The sequence below is a fragment of the Podarcis erhardii genome (assembly GCF_964252035.2).
Source record: "Podarcis erhardii genome assembly, chromosome: Z".
In the NCBI taxonomy this organism is placed as follows: domain Eukaryota; kingdom Metazoa; phylum Chordata; class Lepidosauria; order Squamata; family Lacertidae; genus Podarcis; species Podarcis erhardii.
In genome coordinates, this window is record NC_138504.1 from 2,244,282 (window position 1) to 2,259,571 (window position 15,290).

Genomic DNA, 15,290 nt, shown 5'->3' on the forward strand with positions numbered 1-15,290 from the left:
GGGAATAATTTGAGAAAAATGTCACGTATGGTAAGAATGTATATTTAGCTACTGCTGAGAAAACCCATACCTTCCTCTAAAACTAGGAACTGAGGTTTGAAGAGCTGTAGAGGGTGGTAGTAGCATATTATAACCAAGGAGGGAAGAAACATTATCTGATGCTTCCATTTTTGTTCCTGCTGGTTTTAATCTTACCATGACATTTTAAGTTGTACTTTAAATTGGAGTTTTTTAAAGCATCTCTGTGGACCTTGGCTTAGGTCCAAGATACCTTAGGGTCCAGCTTCTCCCATGCAGCCAACCTACTACCAAAGATGTGATGGAGAAACTCTTATCTAGGTCCCAACTATGGTGTACGTTCAGCTGCTGCGGCTGAGTGAAAGTGCCTTCTCCATGGCTGCACCTAAATTAACGAATTATTTCCATTGAGAGGCTTGTATGCACCCTGCCAAAAGCTTTTGCCATACAATGAAGCACTTTGCTAGGCAGGCAAGACAAAGACCATAGATACTGAGCAGGCAAAAACCTTGTCAGAATTATTAAAAAGTCTTTTACCAACTGGTAATCATCCATCATGCAGCAACATGTTCCACAGCCTTGGTGCATCCACTGATCATTTCAATTTCTAATCTTCTACCTACAACATTAGAAACTGAAATTATCAGCGGCTGCACCAAGGTTGTGGAACATGTTGCTGCATGTTGGATGAAGAACATACCATGAAAAAGTTGCAAGCTGTCACCTATTAAAGTCTCTGAAATGTTCTTAGATATTGGGAGTGGGAGAAGGGAAGAAGAGGACTGCACGAAACTTGGAAATTCAAGGTCTGCAACGAAGTTTAATCTTAATGATATTGGTAGAAAAGTTTCAAAGATCACCCTGTCCCAACATGAGAAACCATGTAAAAAAACCAGAATCACAACAGAATCAGCTGAAGGATCACTCTGCCCCTTATCACAGAAGAATTCAGCAACAACTACAAAAGTATTTGTTTCAACAGTTGAATGATTCCTCTGGGCTGCATCCAGGAAGGCAGATTCTCTTACAGTATACGCAGCACCAAGATCCTTTGTCACTTAAAACTCCCCATGCATAGCTACCAAATACATTCTGCGAGTATAGACCTATGCTTTAAACATAGAACTGTGAAAGGCAGCTTCCAAGATCCACATTTTAGCACAGAAAATCAACAAGCATTTGGCTTTTATTAGACTGTGGGTGAAGCAAGGTGAGATGGGTTGTATAATTCTATTCTTCATGGAAGCTCTGCCATAATAAATCTGTGGGAAGCAAATTGTGGCAATAACCATGGAAGAAGCCAATAAATCAGATTTCAAGTCACTTGAACAGCATTCATTAAATAAAGGTATGTTTTGGGTATCAAAAAGTACTGAATAGTTTCTACAGTCACCACAAAGCTAGGTGTCTACAACAGGGGTGGAGAACATACCAGACCTCTTTACCCAGACCTCAGGAACCCTTCCCAGGCCACATCCCTCACCAGTTCTGCTTTGTGCCCCTTTCTACTGTTTTAATATGGTTGAAATGTGTTCTTCAACTATGATAATACTTTGTTTGCCTGGACAGAAAGATGGTTTTTGTATGGCTGAAATTTAGCCTACTGTCTACTTTTATGTCTGGCCCAATGTTAGAAACTCATATATGAAAGCTATGAGCCAAATGGCTCCTGCAACCTGGGTTACAGGCTCAAAAACAGAATGGCTAGTCGCCATTTCTGCCCCCAAAAAAACTATGGTTTGGTATTACATCTCAAGGAGCCCATTGTGTCCCACTGTAATCTTTGAGATGTGGGCAAAGCAAGGAAGTCTGAAATAGTCAAAACAGACTGAACATTAAACTAGAGAAAGCAAAAAGGTATAATTATATCATTAACAACTAATAACTCCAGACTCAAGACAACTTTGGTCCACTGTACCCAAATATACACTAACTTTCAAACTTTCAAGCTTATGGATTACTAACTGCTCATCTTTTTAACATAAAACTTACAACACAATCCTATATGTGTCTACTCAAAAGTTAAATCCACTAAAGTTCAATAAGACTGACTTCCAGGAAATTGTGTAGAGGGTTGCAGCCTTAACATGAAATCTAATGTCACAGGAACAGAGGATGTTACTTTATACCACATCAGACCAAGGGTCAATCTGCAATATTATGAATGCTGACTAGTTCATCTAATAGATTTCTCTACCTGGAAACACCACAGACTGAACCCAGTAGCATATGGTGGTGTAGGCCACCAGTGCTTGCTTACTTGACCTTCTGGCAGGTAGGCTATCTCTGTTTACTGTGGGGAAGAGTGGGAGGGGCAAAGCAGTTGAGAGGTTAGAACTGCCTAAATGTACCGGAAAGAGCATCTTATTTGGCTCTGCTGGTGTGATTGTACATAGCCAAACTACCTGCTGCTTTGGAACCAGCAGCAACCCACCGGCAAGGTCAGGTAAGCCCCACTCCCCTGTCTGCTAGCGAATGAACTAGGAAACTTTTGTACGTGAGGCAGGTGCTCTATTACTGAGCTACATCCGTTCCTGACTTACAACTGAAGTGCTACCTAATATACTGGTTCAGTAAAAAATAGTTACCATATACAGTTAAAGTTGTATCTAAGCGATACTGGGTGGTTTATGAAGGAAGATTAAAAAATCCCACTCCCCTCCCTCCCTCCCTCTCTCTCTCACACACACACTATTCTTTTAAAACAAGACATGTAAAAAAGATGGATCTAACTATGACAAAACTGAGACACGACATTAAATGGTTAAAACAATTGGAAACACTAAAGTTCTGAAATTATGGATTTGTGGGCAAGTCAGAAATTGTTGGGCAGTAATCAATTTTATAGTAGGTTAGAAACCAATTACCTTGCCAAAGTACCAAAATCTAGAGCAAGATCTTCAAGCTGTGTCAGTTTCTAGCCACCTTCCAAGGAGCTCATGTGATTTTTATTTTTTTTATTTTTTGATTAATTTATAGTGGCCAGCTCCTTGATGCATATGATGGAATTAGAGAAGAATGAAAGTAATTGGAGGGTTCATTGACCTTTTGAGATATGCTAGATTTAGATGATAAAAGAGTGCAAAGGAATCAGAATCTTTTGATCCATAAAAGGGAACCCAAAGCAATAAAACCTACTGGTCAACAAAAGGGAACCCAAAGCAATAAAACCTACTGGTCCTACCAGAGCACCCTTGGTGGTTGTTGCTGTTTTTAAAAAAACCACAGGTTTAAAAAAAAACCACAGGTCCTTTTGATGGGTTTAGTGGCATTACACAAACACCCAACAGATTAGCAAATAACTAGCGGGAAATGCATCACACTCAAGCACATCCATCCACACGTATACAGTTCCAGAATACTAGCTGCATTCGTCTGTGACAACAAAATGACAAAAAGTACTTCGAATCATAGAATCATAGAGTTGGAAGAGACCACAAGGGCCATCGAGTCCAACCCCCTGCCAAGCAGGAAACACCATCAGAGCACTCCTGACATATGGTTGTCAAGCCTCTGCTTAAAGACCTCCAAAGAAGGATAATAAACTTCCTTTATTTAAATTCATGCAAGCACCACGAACAGACAAGTATTACTTACAGGTATAAATCTTGACCCAGTTGTAATGTTCCCATTATTGAGTGCACATTATGGAATGCACAACTTCCATATTAGCACCCCCCCAAAAAAAATTCCTGGTTCCTTAACTGGGAGTCTATCTAGCAATAGAGACCAAATAATGCTTAATGTTCAATAAGACTATTAAAACACTTTTTCATGCTCAGAGGTGGTGCATGCAGCAGTGAGCTGGCCACATAAATCCTACCTTAGCATTAGTAAAAGTGTAACTATTTTATAATCTATTTCAGTGCTCACAACAAGACATGGCACTTAAAAAGTCCAAAACAAAGCACAGCTTTACTTCCTCCACTAGGGAAAGTGAGTAAAAGGACAAGATGGGGTCAGTTGCTGCAAGATAAGGTACTAGTAACTCTACTGAAACATTCTGGGGTTGGCCAGTGCTTGGTGCAAACAAGCTTAAGCGTGAATTTGGCAGGAGCAGCTCAGCAGCAGTTTAAGGCTGCTGACAGAGATGTTCCATGGCCAATAGCAACTCCTCAGATGTTTTTGCATGTTTCAAGCATGAAACAAAAGCATGCCACAAAGTAACAGCTTCCTCTTCACATCCCAAACCTCTTCTCCTTTCTATAATGATAGTGAATGTTGAATGTGCAAGTGTATGTCTAGAACAAACACCATTAGATGTACTGATTGATAAGTGTTTAATACTTATTGTATTTGTTTAAAAATCAATTTTATTTATATACAGTAGACCCTTGGGTTACGTACCTCTCTGGATACGTAATTTTTGGGTTGCGAAAGCGGCAAACCCGGAAGTATTTTTCTGGGTTTCACCACTTGTGCATGCACAGAAGCACTCTATCACACTATGCGTGTGCAGAAGCGGCGCCGCTGGTTACGGATTTTTCGGGGTACGCACGGACCTCTGGAACGAATTAAATCCCTATCCAGAGGGTCCACTGTGTGTATACAGAGCTCTACAGTCATCATGATGTAGGCAGAGCCTGTTGGAATTTATTCAATAAAATGTATATACCATACCTTTCTTATTTAATAACATGTATATATTTGACCAAACTGCGGGAGGCAGTAGAAGACAGGAGTGCCTGGCGTGCTCCGGTCCATGGGGTCACGAAGAGTTGGACACGACTAAATGACTAAACAACAACAATATACCACTTGGTAAAGTTTCTAAGTGGTTTAACAAGAATGAAAAGTGGTAAAAACGTAGAGTCACCTCTCAAGTGCTCCTGGATTGAAAGAACATCCCCACTGAGACTTTTCCCAAAATCGCCCTCAAAAATATATACGCTCCCCCCCCCCCCTTTGCCATGTCACTCTTGGACTTGTTGCAGATTTGCTCAATGGTCAGGCTGAAAGGCACATTAGTGACACCTAAGAGTACTAACGGCAATCCACTCGAGCAAAGGCAAGTCAGAACCTGGGGTGCAGCAACTGCCCCAGTGTAACCCACCCTCCCCCACCCAGCATGCTTTTCACCACAGGCCTCTCTCACCTGCATACCAGGCACCTGCATGGCGACGGGAGAGTGGGCCATGGTGATCTCAACCCTTCCTTTGGTCTCTTCTCTCCTCCTTGCAGAGGCCTCTCCTCCTGCTGCCGGGTAACCACCGCCTCTGCTATTACTGCTTCAGCTGCAACGGAGCCTTTGGGTGGAGGGTAGGGGAAGGAAGCAGAGCATTAAAACACCTTCAGCTGCACCTTCGCCAGCTCTGCGGACCTCAACACACTCCGTTGTTGACCCCGCCACCATCCTCCAGCCCCTTGTTTGGCTCTCCCCCTAGACTACTGGTGCCAGGTGGAGGTCAAGTAATTCACCACAAACACACACACACACACACTCCGTTTTGAAGCCACCTCTCTCCCCTACCTCGGCCACCCTCCCGCCCCAACCAGTCCTCAGATTTCCCTCTCGGTCCGCTCCTATACCTCACTCTTCCTTCTCAGCCGCCAGCTGCCTGGTCTACCGCGGGGGGGGGGAGGAGGGGGGGAGGAGGAGGAGGAGGAGGAGAAGGGCACCCCCCGCGCACTCACTCAGCTGTCAGATTTTCCACTCTGAGGCCTCTATTTTCCTGCCCCCCCCCCCGCCGCCGCTCAGTCTCAGCCCCATCCTGCCCCCCGCCCCGCAGCCTCCGCGGAGCTTCCCCGCTCGTGTCCCGTCCCTTCCGCGGCCCACCTCGGCTCTTCTCCGCGCTCCTCGCGCTCTCGCCTTCCGGGCTAGCGGCGTGAAGGAGCCATGGGCCAGGCGGCGGTCGCCCTGCGGCTGCTGCTCCTCGCGGCCTGCCCGGCTCCCTCGGCGGGGGCTGCTGCTGCGGCTGCGGCTGCTGCTGCTGCTGCTCCTCCTCCTCCGCCGGCGGCGGCGCAGCAGCCCATGACCCGCGCCCTCCGCGGGGAAGCAGCAGCGGCTCGGCCTCGGCCTCCTCCTCGGCGGCGGCGGCGGCGGCGGCGAAGGAGGTGGGCGCAAGAGGAGGAGGCGGAGGAGGCGGAGGCCCCGGCGGGCGCCAGGCGGAGTCGCCTCAGGAGGACGCCGCCGCGGCCATGTTGGCGGGGACCGGGGGCGGCGGCGGCGGCGGCGGCCGAGGCAGCGACCGGAGAGGCCGAGGCAGCTGCCTCCGCGGGGCCCGAACCCTCGCGCTCCCCCGCAGCTCCCTCTCTCCCTCGCTGGCGGCGGCGGCGGCGGCGGCGGCCTCCTGCTTCCCGGTCGGCCCAGCGAGGCAGCGGCAGAGACTGATCCGCGGCCTCCGACTCCGCAGCGTCACCCTCCGCCCGCCTACGGGGAGGGGACACCCGCGGGGGAGGGGAGGGAATCGCGAGGTGGGGGGCGGGGCGGGGCGCCCCAAGTGCGTTTGGGGCGCGTGCGAGTCCTGGCTGAGATGGTGAGGGACGGGGGTGGGGGGGGAGGGGGTCCGAAATGGGGGCGGGGAGGCTGTGAGGCGAAGGGTGAGGGAAGCGGGCGGGTGGGGAGCGCTGAGGGGGAACTAATGGGATGCTCTGGGGGAGGCCGAGGAGGATGTGAGGACGATTGTGAGCGATGTGAGGGGCAGCTGGAGTGGGGGGTGGGGTGCCCATAATGGGGGCACCTTGGCGCGGGTGGGGGACGCTGAAGAGGGATGTGAGGAGGATTATGAGGGACACGTAGGACTGGGGGGAGGGGCAGCTGAGGGGAAAATGGGGATCCCTAGGTGTGGGGTGTCCTGGTGATGCTGGGGGGCGCTGTGGTGGATCGGGGAGCGAAAGGGGCTCAGGTAAACTGGGGTGGGGGGAATTGTGAGGGGCAAAGTAACTGAGGGGAAATGGCAACTTGGGCTGAAGGAGGGAATGCAGTGGGGGATCAGGTAAGAGAGAATATTGTGGGGGGGGGGGGGCTAATGGAGGCCTAATTGCGAATGCACTGGGGAAATCGAGGAAGTTCAGGGGTGGGGGTAAGCAGTGTTCCAAAGGAAAGTGGGGCGCAGAGGCGTGGGTGAATTGGGGTGCTGAGAAGGACCGGAGGGGCAGGGCATGGGAGCTCAAAACAACAAGTTTTAGTGGGCTAAAAGAGAAGCCATGGGGGATGTTGGGGGAGTCGTAGGGTGAACTTAAGGGAAAGTAGGGGACACCCATGGGGAGCGGGAATCTTTGATTGTAATTATACACATTGCTTTGTCCAGAGTTACACTGGAAACAGAGAGAGAGCCGTGCCCTCAAGGAGCTTACACTCTAAGATGCAGGGAGGGAGACAAGGGTATGAAATAGAAACGCTGAGAAGCGGTCCACTTTGTGGAGTATGGTGAAGGGACAAAGCCTGGTAAAATTTGGGCCTTTCATTGAGTGAGCTGGAGGGAAGGTCCAGAGCCTGAACTCAGGAGGAGCATAGAAAAAATGGGGATCCAGGGGGATCGAGTAAGGGAAAGCTGAAAGTGTGGGAGCATGGATGGGAAACCTGTGGCCTTTAAGATGTTGGACTCCAGTTCCCATCATCCCCAGCCACAAGAGGATGATGGAAGTTGTAGTACAGCTGGAAGGCACCTTGAATGGTACTGAAAGGGAGCACACATCTTCCAATTTTTTTTAATTGGCACCCACAGTGATTTACATGCATCATATATTTATTTATTTATTTATTTATTTATTTATTTATTTATTTATTGCATTAAAAGTTGTTTCTGTTTTATAGTCCACGTTGCTCAGGTGGGATACAGGCCTTCCACCCTCACAACAGCTCTGTGTCATAGGTTAGACCAGGGGTTGCCAACCTGCTTGGCATGAAAGCTTCTGTTGGCGCTCCAGACTCTGAGCTTTCATTTAAAATAGAATTAAGCCCTCTTAGAAAGAAAGTTATGGGGCAAAATTTACAGGTGACTTCCAAGTAATTTCTGTGAGATGAGAGTGGTATGGCTCCCTTCTATGTTTTTTTACTTGTACTGAAGAATGCTCTATTGTTATTATATAGCAACAGCATCAGTGTGCATATGCAATCTCCATAATTAGGAGCAGCAGGGTATAGCTGATTTCCCATGGTTGTCAGAGGTAGTTGTCTCTGTGATTTTGTGTAATGTCACACACTCCACAGCAGCCATTTTGTGTTATGCCATGCCCCCTTTGTGGTAGTAATTTTGTGACTGGTGCCTCAGCACTCTCTCAAAATTTGAAATGTTCCCAGTAGTCCAAAAAGGTTAGCGACCCCTGGTTAGACAGAGAAACTGGTTACAGTCACATTGGGCTTTATGGCTGAGTGAGGATTTAAACTGCGGTGTGCAAGAGACTTAAATAAGAACAGGAAAATCGACAATGGTTTAAAAAAAACCTTGCCCTTACCACTTTCGTTTCTGCCTAGAAGTAGCACTGTTGTGGCCCTTGGATACAAGAACATAAATTCCCAATTCCAACCCTTACTCCACCTTTCCTTTCTGATTAATACTAAATGTTGATGGTGCAACATGTTTACTTAGGAATCACTCCCAAATAAGTATGCACAGAATTGTTGGCCAAGCCTAAAAAAACCTGACATAATCTGAGAGGATGCATGAAAATTTGCTTCCTTTCCTTTTTTGCCTGACAAAAAAACATTCTGAATAACTCGAAAGGCTTATATATTCTTTCACCAATGTAAATTAAGCAAATAAGACATCTTTTAAAAAGTAAAAAAGAGCCCTGCTGGATCAAACCAAGGCAGGTCCATTGTCTTGCTTTCCTGGGTCATAAACCAGATGCCTCTTAGGTTTAAGCAGCATACACACAATATAATCTACATTCAATGCACACTGAGATTTCTCCCCCCCCCCCACCTAATCCACACACAATCTGGACCTTTTGCACATTTTATGCCCCTGAAAAGCACTTTTTCACAAACTAGTTTCATTTCGAAAATAAAAGCTCAATGCAGATTGATTCTGCAATTCAGGTAGGTAGCCGTATTGGTCTGACGCAGTAGAAATATATATGTGTGTATGTATATATATATATATATATATATATATATATATATATATATGCTTTTGTGTGCATGCACACTTCTTCAGATACTTTTTCTGAAGAAGTGTGCATGCACACAAAAGAAGAAGTGTGCATGCACACAAAAGCTCATACCAAGAACAAACTTAGTTGGTCTGTAAGGTGCTACTAGACAATTTTTTAATTTTTTAATATATATTTCTATTGATTCTGCAATGCATTTGAAAATGGACAGAGGTGGTCCCAGTATACTTTGCCCAATGCTGTCGTATGGAAGCATGTACCAAGATCGCAATTGCCACTTCTTCACATGTGCAAAGAAGAAAGGGGGAGGGTTTTCAAATGCGTATCAAGTAACCACACACATCTTTGTGGACAGCACGATCTATAATGGAAAGAAGCACATTGTGGACAAGTGTGCACTCAAACTACTAGTTTTTGCTTTAAATGGATAAATATGTAAACAGACTTAGGGGACCATTGTTTGGATGAAGCCTGCAACCTTTTTTCTGTAGCAGTTCCTCAGCAACTGGTGCTCAGTGGCATACTGCCTATGAACCAGGAGTGTACTACAAAATTAATCTGGATATATTTTAAGAGGGCAGTAAAAAATGCAACTAACGCCTGAATTCTATCAGCAACTCATGGCTTAAACCAGTACTGTTTACATATCTCAGAATTATATCAGTTAAGCCTATGCACTCCCACACAGGATTTTTCCAAGTTCTCAAAGGTATTAAAACTTTCAATTTACTTTGCTCCCTTGCCATCCTGTAATAACAAATTTGTTTGCAGTCTGACTGAACTAAAAGCATAATATCCCTTAGTCATCTGACAAACTGCCCTTATTTCTCTCTCCCAGGTAGACATTTTGTGATAAATGGTTTATCACAATTTACACATTTTTAAAATAATGAAACCATTGAAAAGTAGGTGTTTCTAAAATAAAACCCAGTCTTAATTGCATTCTGCAACATTTCAGGAAATTCAAAAGTACCCATTCATTGGATTTCTGAATGTCCATTGAGCTACTGAACAGTCCTTGACCGCTTTGAACCCAGCAATCTTCAGCTGATCCAGACCCAGAACCCACCTCGGACACCCAACCTACAACGTAGAACTTTCACTTTCAATTAGTACTAATAACACACATTGCTAATCCTAAAATGGCAGTTAAGAGGAATACTGTATACATAGTGTTACCTTGGTACTACTATTACCAGGAATATTTTGCCCCTTATGTCACCTTTCCTGTGTATATAACGGGATATATAATCAAAGGAACAGGGGAGGACAGGCAAAGCCCGCCTTGGGAAGCAGTCTCTCTGCCACAAATTATTTTTGTCCAGTAGAAGTGTTGCCTATCTAACCCTCTTTCTGGTGCTGCAGCGCCAGCAGCACAGGCAGCTAGCTTCCTTGGTGAGTTTTCTGTTGGCCTCCTTGTAGCTTCAGGTTAAAAGCAGCTTAAATATCCATTTTCATTAAGCAGGAATCAGCCAAAGTGTAATGTGTATTTGGAATGTTGTGTTTATTACTTTTTTTTGGTAAAGTTCTAAATTATTATTTCATTTTATAATGTAAATCAAACAAAGAACAATAATAATAGACAAAAATTAAAAGAACAACCAAAACTATAAAATAGGCACATAGAATTAGTAGTTGCACGTCTTAGAAATAACAAGCCTTTATTGCTGTTGTCAATGCAATAGCAAGTTGTGAGAACATAAGAGCCCTACTGCATCAGGCCAAGTTTTTGATTTTTGAACAGATGTAGGCCATCACAGTCCAGTGTAAAAGAATAATTATAAATATTTCAATGAACAAACAAATAAATGTAGAACAATGCTCTGAATTTGCACATCAGCTGCTAATGCAGTATCTTGGTCCTCATGATGGATATGGCATTACAATATAAAGTTTGTATTTCTATTCTCACTTTGAAAAACTGCATTTTAAATTATAGAGTTGTGTCCTCCACTTTTCTACCAAATTTAATTCTGATATTAGAGGGTGTTACTGCATTGTGAACAGACACACAAATAGAATGTGCTATAGACAAATTAAAGGCCACTTGCTCAGTAATGTTATTTGGGGATGAAATAGGAGAATCAAGAAATATTGATCTAGCCTATTCTGATCCCACCATAATCCCACACTATTAATTAGTTGGGGGGTATGCTATCCTGGAACCTTAATTGTGGACCAAGGACATAAATTTTCATCTTTCAGCCTTGGAAGGAAGTGACCATGTCCTCTTGGGGTTCATTATGCAGAGGAAAGGGAAAGCCGAGTGTAAGCAGATGTATACTCTGGAATTTAGGAAAGCTGATTTCGAAAAGCTTAAGGAAATGCTGGGTGTGATCCCATGGTCAAAAATACTCAAAGAGAAGGGAGTTCACAATGGATGGGAGTTTCTGAAAGGTGATATATTGAATGCAGAATTGCAAACAATTACAACAAGAAAGAAAGGTTGGAGGTATCTAAAGAAACCGGTGTAGTTTTTAGGTTTTAGATGACCTGAGATTTAAAAGGGGATTTTATAATAAGTGTAAGAAGTGGCAAATCATGAAGGAAGCATATAAATGAGTATCCAAATCTTGCAGGGAAAAGATCAGGCAGGCTAAAATTCAGAATGAGCTCAGGCTTGCAAGGGGTGAAAAATAATAAAATGTGAAGCAAGAAGAAGAACAAGCAATTAGGTCAGGCTTCCTCAACCTTGGCCCTCCAGATGTTTTTGGCCCACAACTCCCATGATCCCTAGCTAAGAGGACCAGTGGTCAAGGATGATGGGAATTGTAGTCTCAAAACATCTGGAGGGCCAAGGCTGAGGAAGCCTGAATTAGGTCCGCTGTGTTGAGAAGCTGGAGAAATGCTGAGTGATGACAGAGAGAAGGCAGAAGAACTTTGCCTCTGTCTCCACCTGAAAGGAAAACAGTCCCCAACTTGGTGATAATACAATAAATGATGCAGGCAGGGAGCTGCAGCCCAAGATAGGAAAATAGGTGTTAAGGGAACACCCAGCTACTTTAAATGAATTTAAACCTCTAGGAACTGATTAACTATATGCAAGGGTACTAAAAGAACTTGTAGATGTAATCTCAGAGCCCCTGCAAATAATCATTGAGAATTCTTAGAAAACACTGGATGTGATTTGCTTTTATGTACTGTTTTGTTTTCTTTTTTGATTCTTTTTGTAACCTTTAAAATTTGAATAAATATACATATTTTATGGGCTAATAGCCGTAAATAAATAAATTTAAAATTTAAAAAAGAGAGAATTCTTAGAAAACAGATAAGGTCTCTGTGGACTGAAGACGCGCAAATGTTGTCCCCATCTTTAAAAACCGGGGGTGGAGAGAAGACCCTGGCAACTACTTGGTGTTGATACTAAGAAAAGCTTTTGAACAGATAATGAAATGGTGCGTGATGGCTTAGAAAAGGATACTGTGATTTCTAAGATGATGAATTTCTCAAAAGAAGTCATGCCAAGCCAATTCATTTTTCTCTCTCCCTCTAGCGTTACAAGCTTCCTGGACCAGGGGAATACTATGGATGTCGTGTTTGTTGATTTCACTAAGACTTTCAACAAAGTCCCCTATTTTCCCTTGGAGAAGCTGATAAAATGGAGGCAGTGGAAGACAGGAGTGCCTGGCGTGCTCTGGTCCATGGGGTCACAAAGAGCTGGACACGACTAAACAACAACAATACATTGTTACTTTTAGGTGAATTTGTAGATGGTTGACCAAGCCAAAAAGTGTTCACCAGAGGTTCTGCATCATCCTGGAAAAAAGTGACAAATGGATGCTCATCAAATTTGCGGATGACACCAAACTGGGTGGGGTAGCTAATACCTCAGAAGATAGGATCAAGATTCAAGATAACCTTAACAGACTGGAGAACTGGGACCAAACTAACAAAATGAATTTCAATAGGGACAAATGTAAGGTTCTAAACTTAGGCAGGAATAATCCACTTGCACAAATACAGAGTGGAGTACAGCTGACTTGCCTTGTGAAAAGGATCTAGGGGTCTTTGTAGAGCACAAATGTAACATGAGTCAATAGTGTGATGCAGCAGCAAAAAAAAGTTAATGGGTTCCTAGGTTGCATCAATAGAAGTCTAGTCCAGATCCAGTAATAGTCCTGCTCTATTCTGCCTTGGTCAGACCACACCTGCAATACTGTGTCCAGTTCTGGGCACCACAGTTTAAGAAGGATCTCGTCAAGCTAGAACATACGCTGAGAAGGGCAACCAAGATGATCAAGAGTCTGGAAACCAAGCCTTATGAGGAACTGTTGAGGGAGTTGTGTGTTTTGAGAAGACTCTGAGGTGGTAAGATGCCTATCGTCAAATACCTGATGGGTTGTCACATGGAAGATGATGCAAGCTTGATTTTTCCTACTCCAAAGGGTAGGACTGGAACTGATGGCTTCAATTTTCAAGAAAGGAGATTCCAAGTAAATATTAGGAAGAACTTTCTGAGGGTATGAGCTGTTTGACAGTGGGAACAGACTACCTTAAAAGGTGGTGAACTCCCTTTCATTTGATGTCTTTAAAGAGAAGTTGGCCATCTGTCTGGGATTATTTAGCTGTGATTCCTGCATTGCAGGGGATTGAACTAGATGACCCTTGAGGTCCTTTCCAACTTTACAATGCTATGATCTGTCAAAGATCGCTCAAGTCCAATAACTGATTACAGAAAGTAGATTATCATTGAATGCTTCTTGAAACTGTTCAGTTGTGGCAGACCTAACACTAATTGCTTCTGAGTATCGGTGATAAAGAGGGTGGATTTAACTACAGAATGATGATTCACCATGGTGACTAACAATCCAGAAGCCTGACCAGGAAATCAAGTCATAATTTTCACCTGCCTTTAAAGACGTATTTACAGTAATAAATTATGAGCAAATTGTCTCTGAACCTTTCTTAAATGATCCAGCAGTCAGTCAATGGAACTTACTACAAAAGGGTCTGAATGTGGATAAAATTTTGGCATAAATGCAATATATTAATAGTAGATTCCAAGTCTGTTCACAGCCCCTACAGCCTGAGACTACTTTGTGCAAGCATGATTTAGACATGAAATATTTACACACCAACTCCAAACAGAACCAACTGATAAACATTTAATTTTTGTTAGGTGACTTTAAAAATATGCTTCACAAATTGAAACCTCAGTTCAGTTTATTCATTGCCAGGAGGCTTGTACCGCAGTGGGTTTAAATAAGTTGTTTCAGGATCTATATAATATATTTTACTGGGTCACCTAGCACTGAAGACCATAGGAACCTTTTTTATTTCATGAAGTTCTTTGCAACTTAGAAGCTTGCCACTTTTACCAAAATAATTGTTTCAATAAAAATTGAAACATATAATTTTAACTATATTAAGTTTGATAACTGAGGCCAGGAGAACAGCTATACACAAAACAGATACAGCTTTTGTATAATGGGAAATTACAAGGGAGTAGTGGGTTTTCCCCCCAAATGCCTATTTAAAAACTCAATGTGAAAAAAAATATTGAAAAGTGACTTGAATGTTGATATTTTACCTCTAGAAACACCTGCTCCAATCCTGCCCAAATGAAAGCTCATTATATCTATTGTATAAACAAGGAGATAAATGCCTACTTGAGAACTGGTGAGTCAAAATGAACTCCAGCAAATCAGCTCTTCTTCCAACCTCGTAATATAGCTTGCCTTTTCTTCCCTCATCTGAAACTAGGAGGTGGCTGAGCTAGTATTTGAATTTCAATGACAGAAGTATGCCCTGAACATGCGTATCAGATTTTATTTCAGTGCCACATGATAGCCAGCAGAATGTGCAACTGGTCCAAAGCTCTCTTGAAGACAATTAAGTTTTCAGTGAACCAAAATCCAGGTTTTCAAAAGTTTCCAGTGTTAGGGAAATGACAGGGGTGGGGCACATCTTTAAAGTTGTTACAATGTTACAAATATTATGTCAATGTATCTTTTCAACTTGACAGCTCAGGAAAGATACCTAGTTTTATAAATTCACATAAAATCAGTAGTTTGACCAATTCTCTTCATTCCAACGCCATTTTGGCGTTAGAGGAAAGGACTCCTTTACCTTTCTCTCCTGCCATAATCCCTCAAGCGTGAGGGCACATACACAACACCCCACCCAAAGGTGGCAATCACTGAACTGATAACTGACCATAAAATCCCAAGAGCTCATCCCCGGACTTGCCCCAGGACAAGAATATGTAAAGAGCT

The 15,290-nt window shown here is 43.6% G+C and overlaps 1 protein-coding gene and 1 long non-coding RNA gene across 3 annotated transcripts in view; one reads left to right on the forward strand and one right to left on the reverse strand.

Moving 5' to 3' along the window:
- The window catches only part of STK26 (serine/threonine kinase 26), a gene marked incomplete at its 3' end in the record, with an annotated part of 52,160 nt that extends 46,210 nt beyond the window's left edge, over positions 1 to 5,950 (reverse strand). The window contains exons 1-2 of one of the 2 annotated variants that reach the window (XM_081846807.1): positions 5,795 to 5,922; positions 5,114 to 5,264 (exon numbers count right to left, since the gene is read on the reverse strand). In XM_081846807.1, the coding sequence (XP_081702933.1) occupies positions 5,114 to 5,155 (42 nt within the window). In that variant the 5' untranslated portion in view covers positions 5,156 to 5,264; positions 5,795 to 5,922. Of the gene's footprint in view, positions 1 to 5,113; positions 5,265 to 5,794 lie in introns of both variants that reach the window. The other variant, XM_081846808.1, reaches the window with a different exon arrangement.
- A 3,225-nt stretch (positions 5,951 to 9,175) lies between these two features.
- On the forward strand, positions 9,176 to 13,968 carry LOC309333404. The gene is made up of 2 exons (XR_014152490.1): positions 9,176 to 12,197; positions 12,349 to 13,968. It is a non-coding gene; the product is annotated as an uncharacterized lncRNA (long non-coding RNA).
- Positions 13,969 to 15,290: the final 1,322 nt, after the last annotated feature.